The 24,805-nt window shown below is 38.3% G+C and overlaps 4 protein-coding genes and 2 pseudogenes across 6 annotated transcripts; 3 read left to right on the forward strand and 3 right to left on the reverse strand.

The window, feature by feature from the left end:
• Positions 1-6,522: 6,522 nt before the first annotated feature.
• On the reverse strand, positions 6,523-7,566 carry LOC111212534. The gene is made up of 2 exons (XM_022714090.2): positions 7,377-7,566; positions 6,523-7,199 (listed from the first exon to the last, which is right to left on the reverse strand). The coding sequence occupies exons 1-2, from the start codon at positions 7,564-7,566 to the stop codon at positions 6,523-6,525; spliced, it is 867 nt and encodes a 288-aa protein (XP_022569811.2).
• A 1,475-nt stretch (positions 7,567-9,041) lies between these two features.
• Positions 9,042-10,533, forward strand: LOC111212537. 2 transcript variants are annotated; one of them, XM_048747005.1, is made up of 2 exons: positions 9,042-9,206; positions 9,680-10,533. In XM_048747005.1, exons 1-2 carry the CDS (start codon positions 9,073-9,075, stop codon positions 10,407-10,409), a joined length of 864 nt encoding a protein of 287 aa, XP_048602962.1. In that variant the 5' UTR covers positions 9,042-9,072; the 3' UTR covers positions 10,410-10,533. The 2 variants fall into 2 exon arrangements, with proteins under 2 accessions (XP_048602962.1, XP_048602963.1); XM_048747006.1 differs by lacking the exon at positions 9,042-9,206 and having other exon boundaries at positions 9,657-10,533.
• Positions 10,534-10,614: 81 nt separating this feature from the next.
• On the reverse strand, positions 10,615-12,926 carry LOC111203364 (nucleolar protein 56-like). Its single transcript, XM_022697123.2, has 8 exons — positions 12,641-12,926; positions 12,355-12,569; positions 12,119-12,276; positions 11,848-12,038; positions 11,508-11,760; positions 11,198-11,346; positions 11,008-11,106; positions 10,615-10,902 (listed from the first exon to the last, which is right to left on the reverse strand). The coding sequence occupies exons 1-8, from the start codon at positions 12,843-12,845 to the stop codon at positions 10,832-10,834; spliced, it is 1,341 nt and encodes a 446-aa protein (XP_022552844.1). The 5' UTR covers positions 12,846-12,926; the 3' UTR covers positions 10,615-10,831.
• On the forward strand, positions 12,875-14,490 carry LOC111203233 (annotated as a pseudogene).
• Positions 14,491-14,594: 104 nt separating this feature from the next.
• LOC111197770 lies at positions 14,595-16,093 on the reverse strand. 2 transcript variants are annotated; one of them, XM_022697125.2, is made up of 6 exons: positions 15,853-16,093; positions 15,623-15,772; positions 15,400-15,473; positions 15,220-15,299; positions 14,926-15,073; positions 14,595-14,819 (listed from the first exon to the last, which is right to left on the reverse strand). In XM_022697125.2, the coding sequence occupies exons 1-6, from the start codon at positions 15,854-15,856 to the stop codon at positions 14,802-14,804; spliced, it is 474 nt and encodes a 157-aa protein (XP_022552846.1). In that variant the 5' UTR covers positions 15,857-16,093; the 3' UTR covers positions 14,595-14,801. The 2 variants fall into 2 exon arrangements, with proteins under 2 accessions (XP_022552846.1, XP_022552845.1); XM_022697124.2 differs by having other exon boundaries at positions 14,922-15,073.
• LOC111212531 lies at positions 15,986-18,103 on the forward strand (annotated as a pseudogene).
• The last annotated feature ends 6,702 nt before the right edge of the window (positions 18,104-24,805 follow it).

Genomic DNA, 24,805 nt, shown 5'->3' on the forward strand with positions numbered 1-24,805 from the left:
TTATTATTTTTATTTTTCGACCAAAAAACCAAAATTTTCTAGCTAAATTGTTACTTAGGAAATTAATAATATGATTTTAGTTACACTGAAAGTTTAAACTTGCTTTTTTAACTTTTTATTTCGTACCAAACTGAATAAAATCTTACCAAACTATTTTATGATAGAGAATAAATTTAGCAAAATAGACGAGAAATACAAAATGATACTGTCTTCCAAACCAACTTACGAGAAAATATTACAAATCTTTAACTATATGACGTTATAATATTATCTTTCATGGTGTTCCAGAATCTTTCAAATCAATCTTTTCCTTTCAAACATTACAAATTTTAACTAATAACTTCAAATACGAAGTTTCGCTCCTTAAAACTCTAAATTTGAAGTTATTTCTTGGAAAACAAAAAAACTCTATATTTTGTTGTAAAAGAATGGGGAATTCTTCTGTGTATTATTAATGATCAATAGAGGTTCCTTTATATAAGGATTACAAAATAAGTAAAAAGAAAATTATCCAAAACCTAATACAACTGGAAATAGGAAAAGTACTAAAACATAGAAAAGGAAAGTTGTAGTGGCCGACTATGAACCTCCTCTTGGCCGCGGCTGGACCTTGTCTTGGTCTTGGTTATGGGTCATCCACTTAATGATTTATAACACTCCCCCTTGGATGTCATAACCATATGGGTTTGTATCATGCACGATGTTGCCTCATTAAAACCGTATAGGGAAACCAAAAACCCAGCATGGGAAAAATGAAAACCGTAGATAGGAAAAAGAGTACAACGCATGAAACTCCCCCTGATGAATGTATCACTGAAGATCCTTCAGCTGGCGCATTCCTATCTGATGAATAAGTTTCTTGAACGTTGAGGTTGGCAGAGACTTGGTGAAAAGATCGGCTGAATTATCACTGGATCGAACTTGAACCACTTGAACTTCTTTTGCCTTCTGCAGATCGTGGGTGAAGAAGAATTTGGGTAAGATATGCTTCGTTCTATCTCCCTTGATGTATCCATCTTTGAGCTGAGCTATGCAAGCTGCATTGTCCTCATAGATGATCGTTGGCTCTTCTTGTCCCACGGCCAAACCACTCTCTACACGGACGTGGCCAGTCATGTTCCTCAACCACACAAGCTCACGGCTTGCTTCATACATTGCTATGATCTTGGCATGATTAGAGGATGTGGCCACTAAGGATTGTTTTGTTGACAGCCAACATACTGCAGCCCCACCATATATAAACACATATCATGTTTGAGATCTAGCATTATGTGGGTCAGATAAGTACCCAGCATCTGCATATCCGACCAAATTCTCTCCTGGCCGGTCGGTATAGAACAATCCGAGATCTGTTGTTCCTTGCAGATATCTGAACAAGTGTTTTATTCCATTCCAGTGCCTTTGAGTTGGACAAGAGCTAAATCTAGATAATAGATTCACGGCAAAACAAATGTCTGGTCTAGTGTGGCTAGCCAAGTACATTAAAGCTCCAATGGCACTTAAGTAAGGCACTTCCAGCCCAAGCACTTCCTCGTCCGGTTTCTTTGGTCCAAACGGATCCTTCTCTAGGTCTAAGGACCTCACGACCATAGGACTCGACAACGGATGAGCCTGGTCCATATTAAACTTCTTGAGTATCTTTTCTATGTATGCCAACTGATGCACAAGGATTACATTGTTTACATACTCAAGTTGCAGTCCCAAACATAACTTAGTTTTTCCTAAGTCTTTCATTTCGAATTCTTTCTTTAGACATTCAACTGTTTGAGAAATCTCTCCAGGGGTTCCTATTATATTCAGGTCGTCCACATAAACCGACATGATTACAAAGCCCTTGTTGTCGAATTTCTTGATAAAAATACATGGACTTATTGGATCGTTCTTATAACCCTCTTTCACTAGGTACTCTGATAATCTATTGTACCACATTCGACCTGATTTTTTTCAAACCGTACAAGGCTTTATTCAGGTTAATACAATGATGTTCTCGAGAACCTTTCTTATCTTTGAGCTCAATACCCTCTGGAACTCTCATATAGATTTTATTATCCAGTGGTCCGTACAAGTATGCAGTCACTACATCCATTAGGCGTAAATCAAGTTTTTCTTTTATGGCCAGACTAATTAGAAATCGTAATGTAGTTGCATCCACCACAGGGGAGTACGTCTCCTCATAATCTATTCATGGTCTCTGTGAGAATCCTCGTGCAACAAGCCGTGCTTTATATCTCACTACTTCTCCTTTCTCATTTCTTTTCCTCACAAAGACCCATTTGTATCCCACTGGTTTGATATCTCTTAATGTCACGGTTATAGGGCCAAAAACGCATATTTTCTTTAATGATTCTAACTCCACGTTTATAGCTTCTTTCCATTTGATCCAATCTGATCTTTGCATGCATTCATATATGGACGTGGGTTCTAGATCCTCATCTATTTCCATGATCTTAAGTGCTACTTTATATGCAAATATATCATCGACGTCGATATCTTTTCTGTTCCATTTCGTTCCAGACATTATATAATTGATAGAGATCTCTTGATTATCCAGACCTGGTATACCCTGAAGTTCAGCGTCCCAAACCTCATTATATGGTACCATTGGTCGAACCGGTTCATTCGGTATGGCCGGCCCACTCGGCTCGACCGTTCTGGTCGGCTCGGCCGGTCCATCAATGTCATGGACGGTTTCTTTAATGCTCTCGGGTCCGGCACCTCTCTTGGACTTCCGAGGCTGTTTATCTTTGGAACCAATAGGTCTACCACGTTTTAGACGTTGTTTAGACTCTGTAGCCACTTAACCTTGTACCTTATGGACTTCTATTCTTATAGGTGCATTACAAGCCGGTATGTATGATTTTGTCACTCTATTCGGGTCAGCAAATGAATCTGGCAATTGATTAGCTAGCTTTTGAAGATGTATTATCCTTTGGACTTCCATATCACATTCTTTAGTCCGAGGATCTTGCCAAGATATTGATGGTCGAGACCATTCTATTTCTTTGCTCAACCGGCTGTTATCTCCCCCTAAGGTCGGATATGTGGACTCATCAAAGTGTGAGTCTGCGTATCTGGCCTTAAACAAATCACCGGTTGTTGACTCAAGATACTTTATAATGGTTGGGGAGTCATATCCAACGTATATTCTCATCCTCCTTTGTGGTCTCATTTTAGTTCTTTGTGGTGGAGCAATTGGAACGTAAACGGCACATCCAAATGTTTTGATGTGGGACACGTCTGGCTCATGACCCGTGAGTAACTGGGATGGCGAATATCTATGCTCACTAGATGACCTGATGCGAATCAGTTCTGCTGCATGTAATACTGCATGTCCCCACGCTGATACCGGGAGTTTAGACCTCATGAGTAATGGTCGGGCTATCAGTTGTATGCGTTTAATAAAAGATTCGACCAAGCCGTTCTGTGTATGTACATGTGCCACAGAGTATTCCACACTTACCCCCATGGACATACAGTACTCATTAAATGCATGGGACGTGAACTCACCAGCATTGTCTAGACGTATAGTCACTTACCCCCATGGACAAACAGTACTCACTTAAGTAAGGCACTTCCGGCCCGAGCACTTCCGGCCCGAGCATTTCCTCATCCGGTTTCTTTGGTCCAAACGGATCCTTCTCTAGGTCTAAGGACCTCACGACCATAGGACTCGACAACAGATGAGCCTGGTCCATATTAAACTTCTTGAGTATCTTTTCTGTGTATGCCAACTAATGCACAAGGATTCCACTGTTTACATACTTAAGTTGCAGTCCCAAACAGAACTTAGTTTTTCCTAAATCTTTCATTTCGAATTATTTCTTTAGACATTCGACTGTTTGAGAAATCTCTCCAGGGGTTCCTATTATATTCAGGTCGTCCACATAAACCGACATGATTACAAAGCCCTTGTTGTCAAATTTCTTGATAAAAATACATGGACTTATTGGATCATTCTTATAACCCTCTTTCACTAGGTACTCTGATAATCTATTGTACCACATTCGACCTGATTTTTTCAAACCGTAGAAGGCTTTATTCAGGTTAATACAATGTTGTTCTCGAGAACATTTCTTATCTTTGAGCTCAATACCCTCTGGAACTCTCATATATATTTTATTATCCAGTGGTCTGTACAAGTATGCAGTCACTACATCCATTAGGCGTAAATCAAGTTTTTCTTTTATGGCCAGGCTGATTAGAAATCGTAATGTAGTTGCATCCACCACAGGGGAATACGTCTCCTCATAATCTATTCATGGTCTCTGTGAGAATCCTTGTGCAACAAGCCGTGCTTTATATCTCACTACTTCTCCTTTCTCATTTCTTTTCCTCACAAAGACCCATTTATATCCCACTGGTTTGACATCTCTTAGTGTCACGGTTATAGGGCCAAAAACGCATCTTTTCTTTAATGATTCTAACTCCACGTTTATAGCTTCTTTCCATTTGATCCAATCTGATCTTTGCATGTATTCATATATGGACGTGGGTTCTAGATCCTCATATATTTCCATGATCTCAAGTGCTACTTTATATGCAAATATATCATCGACGTCGATATCTTTTTTGTTCCATTTCGTTCTAGACATTATATAATTGATAGAGATCTCTTGATTATCCAGACTTGGTATACCCTGAAGTTCAGCGTCCCGAACCTCATTATATGGTACCATTGGTCGAACCGGTTCATTCGGTATGGCCGGCCCACTTGGCTCGATCGTTCTGGTCGGCTCGGCTGGTCCATCAATGTCATGGACGGTTTCCTTAATGCTCTCGGGTCCGGCACCTCTCTTGGACTTCCGAGGCTGTTTATCTTTGGAACCAATAGGTCTACCACGTTTTAGACGTTGTTTAGACTCTGTAGCCACTTGACCTTGTCCCTTCTGGACTTCTATTCTTATAGGTGCATTACAAGCCGGTATGTATGACTTTTTCACTCTATTCGGGTCAGCAAATGAATCTGGCAATTGATTAGCTAGCTTTTGAAGATGTATTATCTTTTGGACTTCCATATCACATTATTTAGTCCGAGGATCTTGCCAAGATATTGATGGTCGAGGCCATTCTATTTCTTTGCTCAACCGGCTGTTATCTCCCCCTAAGGTCGAATATGTGGACTCATCAAAGTGTGAGTCTGCGTATCTGGCCTTAAACAAATCACCGGTTGTTGACTCAAGATACTTTATAATGGTTGGGGAGTCATATCCAACGTATATTCCCATCCTCCTTTGTGGTCCCATTTTAGTTCTCTGTGGTGGAGCAATTGGAACGTAAACGGCACCTCCAAATGTTTTGATGTGGGACACGTCTGGCTCATGACCCGTGAGTAACTGGGATGGCGAATATCTATGCTTACTAGATGGCCTGATGCGAATCAGTTCTGCTGCATGTAATACTGCATGTCCCCACTCTGATACCGAGAGTTTAGACCTCATGAGTAATGGTCGGGCTATCAGTTGTATTCGTTTGATAAAAGATTCGGCCAAGCTGTTCTGTGTATGTACATGTGCCACGGAGTGTTCCGCACTTACCCCCATGGACATACATTACTCATTAAATGCATGGGACGTGAACTCACCAGCATTGTCTATACGTATAGTCTTTAAAGGAAAATCTGGAAAATGTACTCTCATTCTTATGATCTGAGCAAGCTGGCGTGCAAATGCCAAATTTCGTGTGGATAGTAGGCAAACATGCGACCATCTGGTCGATGCATCAATCATGACCATGAAATACCGAAACGCCCCACTAGGTGGGTGTATTGGTCCACATATATCTCCCTGAATCCTTTCAAGAAAATTTATGATTTCCTTATTCACTTTGGCTGGTGAAGGCCTAGTTATGAGTTTCCCTTGTGCACATGCTGCACATGTGATATTATTTGGGACAACTCCTTTGAATGTGTGCCCTTGTGAATTCATTATCAGTTTTTGCATCATACTAGTACCAGGATGGCCAAGCCGGTTATGCCATAGAGTGAAATTTTCGCAGGCATTAGCCTCGATCATACTGATCTTGGCATAGTATAGACCAGTAACTATTGCGGGTACAGTCTGTAGGACCGTCCTATTGCCTTGGGTGATCGAAAATATGTTAAGGAATTCTTTATTTCCTTCTTCCCATGTTTCAAGGTGGAAACCGTTCAATCTTATATCCTTGAAACTCAATAGGCTCCTTTTAGAGCTGAGGGAATATAAGGCATTTTTAATCTCTAGACGAGTGCCTTTAGGCATTAATATATAAGCCTGACTGTGACCCTTAATCAGGCCGGCCACACCCGCAATAGCGTGTATGTTTGCACTTTGTATTATGAGATTGACGAAGTATCTTTTGTCTCTAAGAATTGTGTGACTTGAGCCACTATCCACCACGAGTATACTTATCTCATTCATTCTATATATATAAGACGATTTATAATCTCAGAGACTTTATAAAACTTTAAAGCTTTCATATTATAAATTCAAACACCAAAAATAAAAAACACCAAAGCAATCATAGAACAATCAAATAAAAGTCGAATTAGTCTTTAAGACAATCTGATGTCTCATGATCCATTAGATCATCCTTTTCATGGTCGAAATCATCATCAGTATCATACCCATTGTCGTGAACCATATGAGCTTCTGGGTTCTTGTTCTTAAGACTCTCCTGATAGAGTTCACATAGATGTTTAGGGGTTCTGCAGTTCTTGGCCCAATGGTTACTCATCCCACACCTGTGACAAACAGATTTGGTCGAGTAAGACGGCTTGGATATACCGCCTCGACCGCGGCCAAAATTGGCTCTTCCACGGCCATAGCTGGAACCACGACCACAGTTATTGTGGTTTCCATATCCACGGCCATATGAGTAATTGTCACGGCCACCACGTCCTTTGTGCCCACCACGGCCTCTGCCGTGTGTTCTTCTCTCATTGTAGACGTGGTTGCTTTCTTTGGAATATTTCTTTTCATGTTCAGCTTTGTGAGCTTCTGGTAATGGTGCTGAACCTAGAGGTCTCATCTCACTGTTCTTCATCAGGAGTTCATTATTAGCCTCGGCCAGAAGTAGGCACGAGATCGAATCAGTATATGTGGTGAATCCTCTCTCTCTATACTGCTGCTGCAGCAACACATTCGTTGAATGGAATGCAGAGAAGGTCTTATCAAGTAACTCTTTCTCGGTTACTTCTTCACCACACAGTCTCATCATTGAAACTATTTTGAATAATACATAATTGTATTCATCCATAGACTTATAGTCCATGAATCTTAGATTCTTCCACTCATATCTAGCCTTTGGAAGTAGCACCGTTTTCTGGTGATCATATCTATGCTGTAAAGCGGTCCAAAGGTCTAGTGGATTTTCCATTGTCAGGTACTGATCCTTTAAACCTTCAATGAGGTGATGGCGTATAATACTAATCGCCCTGTATATGTTTTTATCATTCTCATTGTTTCCCTCGATGATAGTATCACCGAGTCCCTTTGACCTCAGGTTGATCTTTGTATCTAGCGCCCACTGTAAATAGTTATCTCCAAAGAGATTAAGGGCTGCATAGTCTAGATTTGAGATTTTCGACATCTGGATCACATTGTCATTTAAAATTCAGATTCACAATGTGATCATTCGACCATAAGACATTCAAAAGAAATCGGCTACAAGCATGCCTTATGCGGCCATATAATCAAAACAATAGGATCGGCTATATGAAATCTACTTGACCATGGTGCGAACAATCCTAATTTATGATTCTACATGTGACAGAAAGATTAAGGTTACACGGCCATATACTTTTATCAATGTAATCAAATTCGAATTCGTATGTTATATATGCTGGTCGATTTAAACAAGATGAATGCAATTCAATTCAGATTTAGATGTAATGCAAACAATCTTAGCAATTCGATTTCTATTGGATTCAATTTATAAATTTAGGGTTTCAATTTAAACAATACAGGCTGCCGGTTTAATCAATATGATTTCAAGGTTTCAAGGCCTTTAGGATTTAAATTCGATTTAGATTATTCAATCAATCTATCAATCCTAAAACCTCAGATCATTAAACACTCAATCAAGAACAATTAAAATCGGATTCATTATTTTAGGTTTAGGGTTTCGATTCCAGAATTAGGGTTTCTTAAATTCTGATCAGGAACAATCAATAACACCAATCAATATGTTCTAAGGAATCGATTTCTATTACTAGTTATGAGATTGTCAATTTTAGGTTATAGATTTTAGGGTTTTGATCAAAGACATGGGATTCCATAATAATGGATTTGGGGGTTTTAGGTTTGATCATTATGTTCTCAGATTTAGTCTGTACCTTTGTTTTGTAGTTCTGAACCGGACCACCAAAGATCAGAGACGAGCTGAGACGGACAGACGCGGGACGGCTCCTAACGGGTCGCGGTGCCGAGGACGATCGCGAGCTGTTGCTTGTCGCGGATGGGGTTGCGTCTGGATGGGATCGTGATCTGAACTGGATGCAAGTTGAGCTGAGGCTGAGGACGTTGATCACGGACAGAGAACGTCTGAAGCTGAGCTTGATCAGAGTTGAGACGAGACGGAGGTCGTCTAGGATCGTCGCCGCCAGCTTAGGGTTTTAGGGTTTATAGGTTTCGATTTTGTCTCAGGGTTTTGGAGTCTATCGTGCTGCTAACGTGTTGTAAAAAAATGAGGAATTCTTCTGTGTATTATTATTGATCAATAGAGGTTCCTTTATATAAGGATTACAAGATAAGTAAAAAGGAAATTATCCAAAACCTAATACAACTGAAAATAAGAAAACTACTAAAACATAGAAAAGTAAAGTTGTAGTGGCCGACTATGAACCTCCTCTTGGCCGCGACTGAGCCTTGTCTTGGTCTTGGTTATGAGTCATCCACTTAGTAATTTATAACATATTTGAAGTTATAGAGTTTCTTTTGGATATACTCTCAGTGAATTATAGTTTTTTTAGCGTAATTGGACCTAATTTCCCTGAATAATATGTTTATAAAAAAAATGTATTAGTAGTCTTGATGAATTATCTAATATTTTCTATCAAAACTGATGTTTGAAAATATTTAAATAATCATTCTTCGGATGAAAACGGAGAAACGTTGTTGTTTTCATCATCTTCTTCAACGTCCGAAACAAAAAAAGCTCACTTGCAAATTCCAGAGAAAGAGAGAAAGCTCGAGACTTTCGGCGGCGCAGAACCTCGTCGGAGAGAATCGGTACGATCTTTCACTTTATCGATGTCTATTGATTGCTGTCCTTTCAATTACTTTTATCATTTGCGTCTCATCATCGTGTGACTTAGCCAATCTTGTTCGATTCCTACGCTTAGCTGATTAGTGGGTTTTGATTTTAAGGGTTAACGGATGTATTGGGTTCTCGCCTATTCAACGTTTGAATCTGAAAACAGTTTATATTTAGCTCAAAATATGAATAAAAGGATCAAGCTTTTAGAGATCTTATACAAAGTCAAACACTTTGAATGTTCTTAACGTTTCTAAGAGCATAAAAATCGAATCTTTCTATTTAGAGTTTGCGTTATCACATCTCAGATAGACATTGATTCAGTTCTGATGGTTTATGCACACTTTCAGTATTGCCTACCATGAAGGTGGGAGTTGGGAGTTAGTAGAATCTGTTTTGGCTTGTTCTGTTAAAGAAGACATTCAATGTTATCTATCCCTGATAACAGAATGTGGAACCTAGCTTCGAGCTATCTCACAGGACCGAAACACGAAACAAGAAGACCAGTCCATGCTCATGTGGAATGTTCAGATGATGATGAGTCATCTGTAGGCAGCAGAGAGGAAGGTCTGGAGTGTCCCATTTGCTGGGAATCATTCAACATCGTCGAAAACGTTCCTTACGTGCTATGGTGCGGCCACACGATGTGCAAGAACTGCATCTTGGGACTTCAGTGGGCTATAGTGAAGCTACCTACGCACCCGGTTCAGCTCCCTTTCTTCATCTCATGCCCATGGTGCAACAAACTCTCCTTCCGTCTTGTCTTTAAAGGAGCTCTTAGATTCCCTCACAAGAACTACTTTGTGCTTTGGATGGTCGAGAGGATGAATGGCGAGAGACGGAATTCGCCAGGGAGAGATCAAACAGATGGAAACAATGATTGTACAAGGGTGCCTCCTCCTCCGTGTCTCCACCACCGTCATCATCGTACTCAGTCTGTTCCGAGGGACAACATACAGACTTCACTGAGGAAGTCTTTGGTTTTCTTTGTGCAATTGACGGCAAAGTTCCCACTGGTTGTCATGTTCCTGCTGATAATACTCTATGCAATACCGACCTGTGCAGCTATTTTGGCGATGTACATTCTAGTCACTCTCTTGCTGGCTCTACCGTCGTTTCTCATCCTCTACTTTGCGTATCCTTGTCTTGACTGGCTCGTCAGGGAGATTGTCACATGAGCTTTCTGGTTTTACAAGTTAGTCCTAAAGACTGGTCCATCCTCCTTGTAGGTATAATGATTTTGGAATCATCTGTCTTTCTTATCTATGTAGGAAGATATAATAGTATTGTGATATTTGAGGATCCTGCCCTGTGATTGTTTGAGAATAAGATTTGTGTTGAAAAAAACTTTATGGTGTTAATGAATTTACTGAAGTGAAACAATGAACATAAAAACTTTGCTATTAGCAGTCTTTGGGCCTCAACATCCGAAAATAATTAAATTACAATTGAAATGAAATATCTAGAATTTAGAAAAACAAAGTTCTTCATCATCTTTTATATTTTGATGAAAATAACGTGATGCAATCAGCTAACAACATCCATATTATAATTTTTGTATGTCTTGATCAAAATTAATGAAAATGTAGCATGTGCTATATCATTCATCATCATCAGCTGCTGCTTCTTCTTCGTCTATTTCCTCTCCAGAGGCATCAACTATCTCTTCATCTGAAACAAGCCAATGAGAAACTAAGTACACACACACACATCAAACAAACCAAACCGCCAAGCTCTAGTTCACAAAGAGAACAAGAACAGGCGAGAGAGCAATACCTTCTAAAACCTCTTCCATTGCATAGACATTATGTAAAGAGTCTAGCCTTTCCTCTACTTGTCCACGAAGTTTCTCACCAAAATCTGCACTGCTATTATCTGCAAAAATAAGAGATGTTATGTATATATAATCTATGCAACAAGAAGTTACATCAAAATCTTACAAAAGGACACTTCAAACAATCATTACCACCAAAATAGTCAACCCTGGCAGCAATAGAACACTTGCCAGCTAGACAACGAGCCATACGTCCCTTGTTTCTAGCAGATGCTCTGCCAATGAATGAAGAGTGGGATATCAGACCGTGCTTTGGTGTCTTTCCACCTGTTCTCAACGCCCTGAAAGTTTTATTCACAACACAGTTAATAAAAGGACTGCAGCAGAACAGTAGAAAACAAAAGGCCATGGTCTTTGAAAATCAGTGTTCTAAAAATCGGCATATAAAAAAAATCTCATATAAAGCGGCCTAGCGATTTCTTGAACATTATTAAAAATGCACCTGAAAAGAGCCCTCTCTGCTCCAAGAATCTGTAGAGTTGAAGATGGGTGCTTTGCAAGATTTATAAGACTCCCCGCGTGTGAAATCAACCTGGCTGCAACCGTCTCACCAATCAATGCAGCCAAGTTTGGAGCAACGTCCTTCACCTTAACAACAAGGTAGTCATACAGCTTCTTTCTGTAATCGGTTAGGTCTATAACTCCCTGAGCAAAGGTCTGGGCATGTAACAAATCTAGCGGTGATAAGCCCAGGCCTTTAAGACACACAAACATTGTTTTTTTTTCAGAACAAACATAACCATGTTTTATTCATTGTAATTACATTTGTATAGATCTATTACCCATAGATGCTTGTCCAGCCTCAACAACCTCTCTTGCTTTATCTTCATCCCCACCAAGGACTTCAGTAAGCACTGGAACATGCTCTTCAGACAACTTTGACTTGTCCTCTATAATCTTTGAAGCTTGTGCATACATGTAATTGTCATTAACTATCTTGTCTAGCTCAGGGAAGTGCGGTGAGTACCATTCTCTGACAAGATCATTATAATAACACTACTTAGCTTAATCAAAATTTCCTAATCTTAGAGAATAACAATTAGCAAAACAAACCTGGTTCTCATAGCGTAGGAGTTGATATCTTTATCAAGCGTGTCAAGCAAGGAAATAGTTTGAATAACCATATGATCCTTTCTGTTCACATTGTGCTTGACCTTTGCTCTACTGTAGCTATGAGCTAATCCCTGTTGAGCTTTCTCAAAACCACCAGGCTACATAGAAGAAGAACATGGTGTTTCAGTAAGAAACATATACAAAAAGAATGAAAAAATAATCAATCAGATCATCACCTTTAAGTCATTGATGAAACTATCAAAGTGCTGACGAACACCTCTAAGAAGCTCTTGGACAAACTCATTGCTCTGACAAGGAATCTTAGTAGCCTCGGATATGCAAGAACCGAGTTTTGGGTCAGACACTCCTAAGCTAAACTTGGGCTCTACGCCTTCTTCGACTTTAGGGAGATTCAGGTCAAGAAAGCTTCTAAGCTCCTCACTCATAAACCCTACAAAAGAGATGTAATAAGGTTACTTGTTTCTTGATTTACAAGCAATAGAAAGACAAGAATGGTTGTACCTTCAGAGACGGCGTTGATTTGGTTTAGAGCATCTTGTGCAGTCTGCCAAGGGTGAAAAGCAGTTAGCTTGACGACCTGACCGAACTGAGCAAGGTCGGAAACTGAGGTTTGAACAGCCTCAACGTTCTGACCGATCTCATCGAGGCCATGCACGTCGAACAGAGCGTAGCCGGAGAATGATTCGTAGAGAACAAACATCGCCATTGGAATTGTAGAGAATGAGAAACTTAGACCTAACCCTCTTTGAAAAGAATCAAATATATACCCTAAACCCTAGCCGACTTTGGTCCAACATTAATTTCATGAGGTGGCCCACTAACCTCAAAATTACACGGTTTAGTTCAGTTATTATAGTGTCCATATCAACAATGACTCATTATTTCGATGAATCATTTCTTCGGACAGAAAAAGATTATGTAAAGACTTACTCAAAATTTCACTTAGATTTTTTTGTGGAAGACACAATTTTTTCTAAAGAATTCGCCATGATATATCTAATCCATACATAATATCATGGAAATCCTAGATATTCTTAGCATTATGGCATTAAGATTTCCAAGGCTTAGCTCAGGGACTGCTGTCAGCCGCTTCCCCTCATCAACTAATTAGAAATGACCCGGCCAAATAGAGAAATCTCAATTCATTAGGTCTTTCAATACAATCAAATAGAAAGCCCTCGTCGTATAGAAGATAGTTACGATCGTTGAGTTTAATGGAGACACAACTATTATAACTTTAACCAAAAACAAAAAAAAAAAGTAGAAAACGTAAAAAATATATTTAAAAAAATCTAGAATAATGGCAAGAGTTCAGTTACTGTTATGCTTCACGTGTCTTCTAGCATCTGTGACACTTATGGAAGTTGTTTCAGCTCACCTAATAAAGATCAAACCATCTCTACCTCAGATTGAAGATCCAAAGACAGTGAACGTTATAGAACCTTACACGGTTAAAAGTAGTGATGGTCTTTGTATCTGACCTCGAGAAAGAATGTCCCAAGACGAACAAGTTCAAAGCATTCTTTGATAAACTCAGAGCATACGCCAAAGTATGTTTTCCCAATAGGTAAAAGAAAAGACAAAAGAAAGATTATGATAAGGACATGAATGCCAAAGCTGGGAGTCTCTTACAGTCTATAGCTTCTTTAAATGGATGAAGTATGTGGGGGCTAAGATTATGGGTGGCCGCAAGTAGTGTTGGGTTCGCGGGTCAACCCGCCCCGCCGTGGATCGAATCATTTTTTCGATTCAACTCGACCCACGTAACCCGCAAACAAAAGCTTTTATATCCGCACCCTACCAAAACCCGCGGGTAACCCGCCAAACCTGCGGTTAATATTAATTCTATTAAAAATAATTATTTTAAATTCGGCTGATCGGCACCCCGTCCCGCTTAAAATAATCTCGACCAGCATCCGCATCCGCGATTCAAAATTTTCAAATTATTCGACCCGCATCCGCTCCGCGGCAGGTCAAACGGGACGGGGCCGCGGGCAATGATTAAAATTCCCAGCTCTAGCCGCAAGAAAGAAGAGAGTGAAGAGTCCATGAAGCTAATAGCTGAACAGCAGAGAGAGAGAGAGAGAGATCAAAGAGGGATTTTAAAATGGGAGACAGTGATTGCAAGAATCACAAACACAATGGTACAAGGCACAGCTACAAACTCAAGCTTCAGTAGTGGAGCCTCTTTCAAAGACACTACAGGTTCAGGTAGTCCTAGTGGAAGTCATACGAGCAGTCCTTCTGGTTCTGCAGGTCCCACCGGCTCTAGTTCAAGTGGGAGCCAGAGCAGCGCCACAACAGGCAGAACTAGAGGCTGAGACTTCCAAAGAAGTCATGTCATTCGAAAGGTCTATAAATCGACCTATTAAGTAACAGTTTTGTAATAGTGAAGATAGACTGTAACCGCTCTCTATGTAAACATTCAGAAGAGACTGAATCCTAAGCAAAGACATGTTGAAGAAAGATCCAGTAGCATTAGATGAGAAATTGAGAAGAGCGTTGAAAGAACATGTAGTAAGTCCTTTTTCATAAAACTAGATCCTTGATTGCATTGCATTAACAAAATCTGATTGTGTTCTACTATATGAAACATAAAGGAAAGAGTTAAAGTTGCATTATGGTTCCTCTTTCACAGCAGCAAAATCAAGTCCAGTGATCTTCATTGGTCCAATGTTAACTGCAAGAATTACAACGGTCACTTAGATTGTGCTGATCCAACAAAGCAAAGAAACCATAAAGTAATGAGATGACACAAGGAGACTGTTGGATTTATACGTACTAACAGCATCAAGTCCAGCTAGTTTGGGCATAAACTGTCTGATATGGTCCTCTGCTGCTTGATCAGCCTTCAATGTCTCACACTCGAACGAAACAGATATTTTCTTCTTCCCATGCTTTTCTTCCACTAACCCTATCACATCTTCCTCCCACCTAAAAGATTCACACCAAAAAGGTTTTAATATTCAACTCATTGGCATGTTGTCTATCAAAAGCTTTAATTACCTTTAAAATCCATATTTGGTAAAACAATCACTTATGTTCTGGAATATAAAAGATGCTAGACAAGGAAGACTTACCCATGAGCATGCTGAACATCATTGATTCGAGCAGCATCGTGGCCTTTGCATTCCACTACAACTGTTTGTTCCTTCTTTCTCTTTTTTTTTTCATGAAGTGTCACAGGAAGAGAATCAGGATACATTGGTTTTGAAGTTAAGAGTAAAGTTTGATAGGAATTAAAGTGATAAACCTCATACATTGTAGTCTATGATAGTGAGCTTCATCAACCGATAATCCTCACCGCGGCTGCACTCAGTCTCACAAGCCAGTTCTTTGGAAAGACAAAAAAAAAAAGATAGTTCAATTGTTATAACAGCCAGACTAAATCATCTCCTTGTCTATGCTCCTAAGCTAATAGTGTATACCATGTTCAAACAATCCTAGTATCAAAAAGCTGTAACTAGTGCAAGCTTATGTTACCAGTGCCATGGAGGCCATAACAGATGGAGAGAGGCGTGTGAATGAAATGGCCAGAGATAGAACCACATGGCAATAAAGCTATCGAAGCTACTCCTTCCTTCACTTCTCCTGATTCTTCCTTCTTCTCTATCTCTCCTTCTCTTTCCTCATCTGCAATCACCACGATCACAAAACTAAAGAAAACAATAACAGAAACAACTGCGAGATGATAATAAAGACAGAAACTTTACCCATTGTTGATAGAGAAACCGACGTCTCTGCTTCAACCCAATGTTCAAAATCTCGCCTTTTCTCTCCGTGTTCGGCTTTAGGGTGATTCCCTACTCTAAACGTCAGCGTTTTGAGGTTCCTCACGACGTCGTTTTCTGTGTGGATCGTTTTTTATTCACAAAGCATGAACCTTTCTGCTCCGTATCTTCTCTCTCCTTCTCTGCACTCTACACAGCCTCACAAGCTTGTTGGGTTGGTGTCATGCCTGTTTGTTCTCTTACATAGCTTCTCTTCTTTGATTAAGCTAAGTTTAAGGTTTGTTTGCTTAGACTTGAAGCGGGTATACTAAATTGTCTCCAAAGTTCTCAACATTTTGCTGAATAGGAAGTGATTTGATGGTGTAGATTGCTGCGTTTTGCTGTTTAAGTCATGGGAGATGTCTGGTTAAGTCCTGTCTCCATCACTTCTACATCGAATCAACTGTTTTGTGGATGTCATTCCGTTAAGAAGAGTACTTGTGTCTGGAGAAATTGTCATTGGGCTTTGAGTCACTCTTTAGACTTTTCATTGACCATGAAGCTAAAACGAAGACGCCTAGTTCATGGTAGTGTAAGGATTGAGTCTTTATCTTTAGGAACAACGAGAATGTGTTTTAGCAAGGTGAGTAGTGAACCAGACAGAGGTGAAGCTATGTTAGAAGAGAAGACTGAAGCGGTTAGGAATAGGATGCATTTTCTAGAGGAGAGGGACGAAGAGATGTTATCAAAGAGACTTCTGAAACTCAGCAGGTTGGATAAACTCAGAAGCGCATCAGAGCTGTTTGATTCCATGATAATTTCGAGTTTACAACCCAACGCTCACGCCTGCAACTCTTTCCTCTCCTGCCTCTTGAGGAATGGAGACCTTCAGAAAGTCTTTACCGTCTTTGACTACATGAAGACAAAAGAGAACTTCACAGGACACACTTATAGCTTGTGGTTGAAAGCTGTGGCAGAAGCTAAGGGATGTGATTCTGCAATAAGAACGTTTAGAGAGCTAGAAAAAGATCCAAAACACAAGAGCTACTTCGATGTGATTCTATACAACACAGTGATCTCTCTCTCTCTGTGTGGACGGATAAACAACGTGTACGAAGCTGAGAGAGTATGGAGAGTTATGACTAGAGATGGTCTAATCGGAACAGAGGTTACGTATTCTCTTCTTGTTAGCATCTTTGTTCGGTGCGGGAGAAGCAATCTGGCTCTCGATGCATACGACGAGATGATCAACAACAAGATCTCTCCAAGAGAGGATGCAATGCACGCGATGATAAGTGCAGCCACAAAGAAAGATCAATGGAGCTTGGCGTTAAAGATATTTCAATGTATGTCAAAGCCTAGCCTTGTAGCCTGCAACGCTCTGATGAACTCGCTGGGCAAGGCGGGGAGAGTCGGTTTAGCGTTTAAGGTTTACAGTGCTGCAGAGTCTTTGGGGCATAAGCCTGATGAGTACACGTGGAACGCGCTACTCACGGCTTTATACAAAGCAAACAGGTACGAAGATGTTCTTCAGCTGTTTGATATGGTAAGAAGAGAAGGCCTGTGTTGTCTGAATGGTTATTTGTATAACACAGCGTTGATGTCATGCCAGAAGCTTGGTTGGTGGGAGAAAGCTGTGAAGCTTCTGTATGAGATGGAAGGTTCGGGGTTAGAGGTTTCGACTTCATCGTATAATCTGGTGATAACCGCTTGTGAGAAGTCAAGGCAGTGTAAAGTTGCGTTGCGAGTTTATGAGCATATGGTTGGAAGGGAGTGTAGGGCGGACACGTTTACGTATCTGCCGCTTGTTAGGAGTTGCGTTTGGGGTTCACTGTGGGTGGGATGAGGTTAAAGATATCTTAAAGGTATATATGATGAGTCTTCTTGTGTTAGATTCTTTGTGTGTGGAAGAGATTTTAATGTTAATGTTTGTTTTGTTTACTTGAACAGAAAGTGGAGCTTGATGTGTCGCTTTACAATGCAGCTATACATGGGATGTGTTTAAGACGTGAGTTTAGGTTTGCGAAGGAGCTGTATGTGGAAATGAGAGAGATGGGTTTGGAGCCGGATGGTAAAACTCGAGCTATGATGCTACAGAACTTGAAGAGAGACTGAAAGTTTAAGGTGGTGATGCTTTTGTATACTCATACTTGTTCTTAGTAATAGTTACTATCATAAGCCAATATCAAGAGAAAAAATCCATTAAAAGAAGGTTCATCTTTTTATTCATTTTAAAGCTGCAAATTTCAGTTAAGAGCTTATTATTTCCAATTTGGGTAAAACAACAATATATACTGAGGCTTGTTGTATTCAGATTTGGACTAATGATAAGTTTTTGTTCAACATAGGCTTAGGCAAAAAAAGTCCGAGAACTGAAATCCAAATTCAGATCGAAAAACTCGAATCCATATCCACTCCAAACTGTAGGATGATCCAAATTCTAAATGTTATTAATCAAATCCGAAGTGTTATAACTGAAGTCGACATGTTTCATAAAAAAGTCTGGAAACTTGAAAACCTCAGAAAAATCTGATTTGAAGATCCGAATATTTAGTATCTGAATTTATTAGTATCTGAATTTCTTTCTTTATTGCGATATATAATTTAATAATCATCCTTGCAGCATTATTCAACAAATCCGAAATAAATTCTGATTTAAAACAAATCTCTTATATAGTGATAAATATAGAGAAAAAAACAAAAATAGCACTAAATTAAGTTTTTGTTCCCAAACTAGCACTCAAGGTCAAAAGTTACAAAAAATAGTACTTAATGTTTTATCAAAAGTCACAAACTTAGGGTTTAGAGTTAAAGAGTGGGGTTTAGGATTTAGGGTTTAGGGTTTAGGGTTTAGAGTTTAGGGTTTATGGTTTAGGGTTTAGGGTTTAGGGTTTAGAGTTTAGAGTTGAGAAATGAGGTTTTGGAGATAAGATTTCAAATTTTGAAAAATAAAAAAATTAAAATTTTCAAAGGATAAACTTAGAATGGTGCTATTTTGGTCATTTTAGTTTTTGAGTGCTATTTTTGTGATATAAACTTAGAAATGTGCTATTTTGGAGATTTGCCCATAAATATATCGAATCAAAAATATTATTAACCGAAACTAATTTAAATATGTATAAACCTGAACAGAGTTGAGGTTCCTCCGGTTTGGCTTAGTGTAGATTCTGTTTTAAAAAAAAGAACAGAGTTGAGGAGGATTAACCCGATAATCAGAAGAAAAAAAATCACAATCTGAATGCCCATGTCTTTTTTTTGGGTCTGAATGTCGAGTTTAACATTGGAACAATTGCCAAAACAGAACAAAAATTTGGCATGATTATTCCTATAGTATAAATCCATTTTTTTCAATTTTATCTCTCTTTTACTTTTTCCATTTCTAAAACTTAATAAAATAAATTGTTTTATGGATCAAAAAAATTATTAAAAATATAAACAATTAATAGAACACTCATATACACAAGCACATATTTTTTCTTATTGAAAAACTTGATAAATAAAATTTTCAAATTACGTTCTGCTAAAAGTAGAATTCGTCTTTTACGAAAATTAGGTTAGTAGAAAGCGAAATCCAGAATAAACAAGTCTATCTACTTGTTTTAGAACGCACAATCTACTTTTGATTCAATTTCTAAATATGGAGAATACGAATTCTACTAATTGTAAAGATGGCTACTTTTCTGAAAAATACAGTTTCTACTTTTATGAAGTATTCTAAAATTTTTAGAATGTGAAATCTAGAAACTACATGAACGTCTACATAAGGTAGAAATTGTATTCCAGATTTTTGTCATGGTTTTACGCAGTGTAGAAGGTGCCCTCTACGTATAAGACCATTTGTTTTTTGCGAAAATTAATGAAATCCAGTTAAGAAAATATTCTTAAAATATTCTAACTTCCTAAAATGTGTTTTGATCGATTTTCTTTGTCAAAATATAAAAAAAAACGATTTTGCCTTTCTTCTTCATCAATCTATGATTTTTTTCATAGTTTCTCTTGTGATTTTCTGAAACTCTTGCTCTAAACTAGATGCATATCTATATAACATGTGGTGTTTGGGAATTAGATGCAACTACGGGATGGTTTTTTTCGGCTGATGGCAAAAGGGATAGGCTACTATTATCGGAGTCAAGTTTTACCTTAAGGGATTTAAAAGGAATGGTTTTGGAGGATTTTGATATGGATGAAGATAGCTTAGCCGATTTGGAGTTCCGTTATCTACCTACTGAGTTGATTAATACATCAACATGTCCACATGTGATCATTGCAAACAATTGACACCTTAAGAATTTTGTTGGTTTTGTTAAAAAGAATGTTTCTACTCGATTGGGTGTAACATATAAAGACAAAGCTGAGAATCCTAATGAAGCAGACTTTGATCTTAACAAAACTCAATACAAAGTAGTTTTTTCTGCTCAGAGTATTTATCTTTAGGTTATAAATTCAGATTAGCCGCACAAAAGATAGCAGAAGTTCCAAGCATGGATTTTATTCCAACCAAGTAAACACCATTACACTAACATCAACTGTTGCTGAGAGAACAAAAGCTAAAAGAGAACTCTAAAACATTTGTACAAGGTGATAAAGAACTGAGATAAAGCTTAAACCCTCATGCAAGCTTTCTCCTGGCAAAAACATGGGATCTTTTTGTCGAATGAGAAAGCAGACCACGAAGCAACGCCATTATCCCAAAACCATGCAAGCCAAATACATCGATAACAACCTGTTAGATATCCTCCCTGAACCTATTATATCTCCAAGCGCAGCAGCCTAAAAGATTCCCAAAAACCAAAAAAAAAATAAACAAAATAAGAAGGACAAAAGTTACAACAAACGAAGCACATATTCAAGCAGAAACCTATAAACAAAATTTCAACCAATATCAGACTTAAGAAAGAACACTTTACCATGGAAGTAAGGAAGCTCCATACAACAAGCAGGTGGTACCGTACCAAGAATTTCCTTCAATCAGTTCACATAACCGTTAACTAAATAGAACAACAACATTATTATTGCTAACAATGGAACATGCAACACTATTATTCGAGAAAGGGTAAGACTTTATCTTTGTGTCGCCTTCTTGTCATGAGAGAGAGACGGAGGAGACTCGATTGTCGCTGGTCGCCGTTGTCTTGGCGGAGGGAAGAGACGAAATCGCCTTTGTGTCGCCTTCTTGTCTTAAGAAAGAGGGAGTCGGGATTGCCGTGAGAGAGAGACGGAGTAGGGGATCATGTTTAGTTTAATTTAGGGTTTTTAGTTTATTACCTTTTTAAATATTTTGGTTTTTTGGTTTAGATTGATTTAAAATATAAAATATAATTATAAACTAATCTTACATATTAAAATAGAAGTCATAACCTTGATTCATGTGTGATTTTTTTAAAAAATAGACCTAATGGACATATTCATAGAAAATCATGTTACATTTAATATCTAATCTTATCATTTAAATTTTGGGTCTACCAGAAATTTTTATTGGGCTATCAATAATTGGATTTAAACAATAGATGATCCATTGGATTTATAGATAGTATAAATTAAATAGATATAATTTAATGTTGTAATATTATACCTCTATATGCTAAATATTTAAATATTTGTTGATGTTAACTTTTAAAATTATAAAAAAAATTTTAAAATAACAAAAATCATATTATCTAACAATGATTAATCTTTACTACCTTAAACTAATGAGAACAAATTTTAAACTATATAGTTTATTTTAAAATTAAACAAAAACTAAATATTTAATTATTTACTCGATAATTTAAATCTATGAAGCGAAAATTTTAAATTTTAATTTTTTTTATAAATTTGTGAAATGTTACAATATCTTTGAATTTGAAAATAAAACAATATTTTACTAATCTTTATATTTATAGTTACGATTTTAATAATAAAATAATAATCCGAAAATACATATATAGAAGAAGATACAAATACATGTGAAAGTTTGAAATAATCTATTCAATGAAGAAAATATAGAGTAAACTTATTATGTTTTAAAAATTGATAGATACATATATATTATAATATATATCAATTTAGAATTGAAAACAAAATATTTATATAAAAATAAATGAAAACAAAAACCTGCGCGGTTGCGCGGATCGAGATCTAGTTTATTTGATTAAAACAAGGGTCAACTTCATGTCTGTTGTAATGAGAGAGTTTAGAGACTGAATATTTCTGTGTATTATTAATGAACAATAGAGGTTCCTTATATAGGAATTACAAAGTATAGGAAAAGGGAAATTATCCAAAACCTAATACAACATGAAATAGGAAAAGATCTAAAACATATAAAATGTCCTAAGTCTAAGACGGTCTAAACCGACCGTCTCTCTCTCCTCGGACGACCGCCTCTCTCTCTCCTCCTTTGGCAACGGCTGGGCCTTGTCTTGGTCATTGGCTATGGGCCATCCACATAATGATTTATAACACTCCCCCTTGGATGCCATAACCATACAGGATTTGTAGTACGCTTCATGTTGCCTCATTAAAACCTTATCAGGAAAACCCAGTGGGACAAAACCATGATGAAGGAAAAAGAGTACAACACGCACTACTCCCCCTGATGTGAACCTCACTGTAGATTCTACATTCTACGCATCTTGGTGCGTGATATTTCCTGTATGTATAGGATGGGAGTAATCGGCCAGTTTCATTACTGAACCGTAATTAGACAATTTCGACTTCTTAGGTCGTTTCTCATGTCCTTTGACATTAAGTGTCTCGGTAAAGCATGTGTGCTAAACAATATGAACCATATTGTCCTCAGAGATCACTATTTGGTCTTTGCAAATCGTGTTTGCATGTGTCCATAGTCTAGACGTGATCGTCTACTTATCAACTGCTCTTTACTTTGGCGATTTATGGTTACCATCGACCATGTATCAATCTGGCCGAATCATGACCGGGTCATAGACCTCGTCTATAAGTGTCCACTACTTGCCTTGTGGAGTTTATACGGCAGCAGACCGTTCTGCTATGCTGGATCCTTACTTAGGGGATCTGATGTCGGATTGCAACCTGATGGTTGATCTTTTGTTTCTACTAATCCGTGATCAAGGGATAAGGACCGGATGCCTTAGGAACAAAGCTGCTTTTCAGTCCATGAATCAGCTTAGGAACAAAGCTGTTCTTTCAATTTTATCCAGTGATCCATATGCTGCTTACTACACATTTGTATCTAATATCTTTCTTATGACCAGACCATTTTCAATTTCGAAAATCTGTAGCAGCATCCACCACATAAGAGTTTATCTCCTTATAATTTGTTCCTTTGATCTCTGTGAGTACCTTGTGTAACAAGCTATGATCTAATGCTGTTAAGTAGGAAGACATGAACACTCTTAGACCTCGTGATCATGTGCCTTCTCTCACGGTTTCTTTACCTCACAAGATCCATCTATTTCACTGGTTTATCAGATGACGTTTATGTATATGTATATGGCCAATACGTCCATCTCTCTTTTAGATACATTGAACCTCCACGTTTTATCTTTCAATATAATCTTTTATGATTGTATGAGTACTCTTTCGTGGGTTCATGATCCTCGTTCATTTCTTTTATGTTCAAGTGCTATTCTCTTATGTATCTTTATACAAATGTGTGTGTGTCGACACTTTCATGTGGTTCCATTATGTTCCAGACATGATCTGATCATTTTGAGATTTCATTATCCAGGATCTTTGTTACCTAGTAGCTTAGCGTCCCAAGACTACATGGTTTGGTACCTTAGATGTGTAGCTGCGCAGCCTTTTCTCAATGTCTGTTTGGTTTCTAGAATGATCTCGGATCTATCATCCCATGCACCATTCCTTTCTATCCGAGATCCCTTTATCTTATGGAACACTTGGTCTATCTTGTATAGACTCTATAGCAACTTGATTATGTCTCTTCTAGGACATTCATTTGGTGCTAAGCTGGTTAGTCATTTCTCGGGTCAGTGTCTGGCATTTCGATTAGCTTCTCAATTAGCTAGCTTTATATAATCTTTCTTTGGACGTCTTAAATTATAATTTCTAGTCCGAGGATCTATGCCAAGACAATGATGGTTTAAAACCATTCTTATCATTCTTTATCCAGCTTATAATCTTTCTCCTTTATTGTTTGGATAGACGGATACAATCCGTGTACTTGGCCACAATATGATCACCCATGTTTGGCTCAAGTTTTCTTTATAAATCGTGGGAGAAAGTAATACTCCTATCCAACATATATTCCCAATCCTCTTTTGAGGTTCCATCTTTAGACGGCACATATATGTATGTGGTGGTTTATTCAAAATCTCTTAAGATGGTGTATGTCTGATTTTATGACCCGTATATAATCTGAGATGGGAATATCTATGCTCACTTATATGGCCTGATGCATATGATCATATTATCATTCTATACATGTAAAATCATAATGTTCCAAGCTTATAGATAATTGCTTACTTGGCCGAACCTTTTATGGTAATGGCCTCTCTGGTCGGTTATGGCCCTTGCGGCCGACCTGTTCATAACATGGTTTCTTTGGCCGAGTAATGTCCTTATGGTTTGGCCGTTTTAAAACATGGCCTCTACAGCCGAGGAGTGGCCTTTTATGGCCGAGCCATTTGTAACATGGTAAGGCCTCTACGGCCGAGGAATGGCCTTTTATGGCCGAGCCATTTATAACATGGTCTTTAGACCATAGTGGTACACGATCTTGTAGTATTGATCATGGGTTTATCCTCTCTCCCCCTCATGACCATACTATAAGGTCGTGGTGCTTGGGACAATTAAGCCTAATGAGTTTCCCTTTGTGTACATGTTTCACAACGTGAGATCTTTTACGGGATAACTCTGTGCCTTTTCAATCTTTGCATCGAGTTTAGACTTTTAGGATGGCTAATCCTATCATGCCATATAGTGTAAAATTTTGTGGTGTATCTCAATATGGTCACCACGGTTCTTGCCTCTCATC

This window comes from Brassica napus, chromosome C2 (assembly GCF_020379485.1).
Source record: "Brassica napus cultivar Da-Ae chromosome C2, Da-Ae, whole genome shotgun sequence".
Taxonomy (NCBI): Eukaryota; Viridiplantae; Streptophyta; class Magnoliopsida; order Brassicales; family Brassicaceae; genus Brassica; species Brassica napus.

Excerpts from the sequence above, each read along its gene's own strand:
- LOC111212534 (XM_022714090.2), bottom strand. The coding sequence starts at position 7,566 with ATGTCGAAAATCTCAAATCTAGACTATGCAGCCCTTAATCTCTTTGGA. Across the intron at positions 7,200-7,376 it reads ACGCCATCACCTCATTGAAG|TTTCAATGATGAGACTGTGT; the intron begins GTTTAAAGGATC and ends TATTCAAAATAG.
- LOC111212537 (XM_048747005.1), top strand. The coding sequence starts at position 9,073 with ATGAAAACGGAGAAACGTTGTTGTTTTCATCATCTTCTTCAACGTCCG. Across the intron at positions 9,207-9,679 it reads AACCTCGTCGGAGAGAATCG|AATGTGGAACCTAGCTTCGA; the intron begins GTACGATCTTTC and ends CCCTGATAACAG.
- LOC111203364 (XM_022697123.2), bottom strand. The coding sequence starts at position 12,845 with ATGGCGATGTTTGTTCTCTACGAATCATTCTCCGGCTACGCTCTGTTC. Across the intron at positions 11,347-11,507 it reads GCAGAGAGGGCTCTTTTCAG|GGCGTTGAGAACAGGTGGAA; the intron begins GTGCATTTTTAA and ends TAAAACTTTCAG. Across the intron at positions 11,107-11,197 it reads CAGGGTTGACTATTTTGGTG|ATAATAGCAGTGCAGATTTT; the intron begins GTAATGATTGTT and ends TTATTTTTGCAG.
- LOC111197770 (XM_022697124.2), bottom strand. Across the intron at positions 15,074-15,219 it reads GATGTTCAGCATGCTCATGG|GTGGGAGGAAGATGTGATAG; the intron begins GTAAGTCTTCCT and ends TGAATCTTTTAG. Across the intron at positions 14,820-14,921 it reads AGCTGGACTTGATGCTGTTA|TTAACATTGGACCAATGAAG; the intron begins GTACGTATAAAT and ends TAATTCTTGCAG.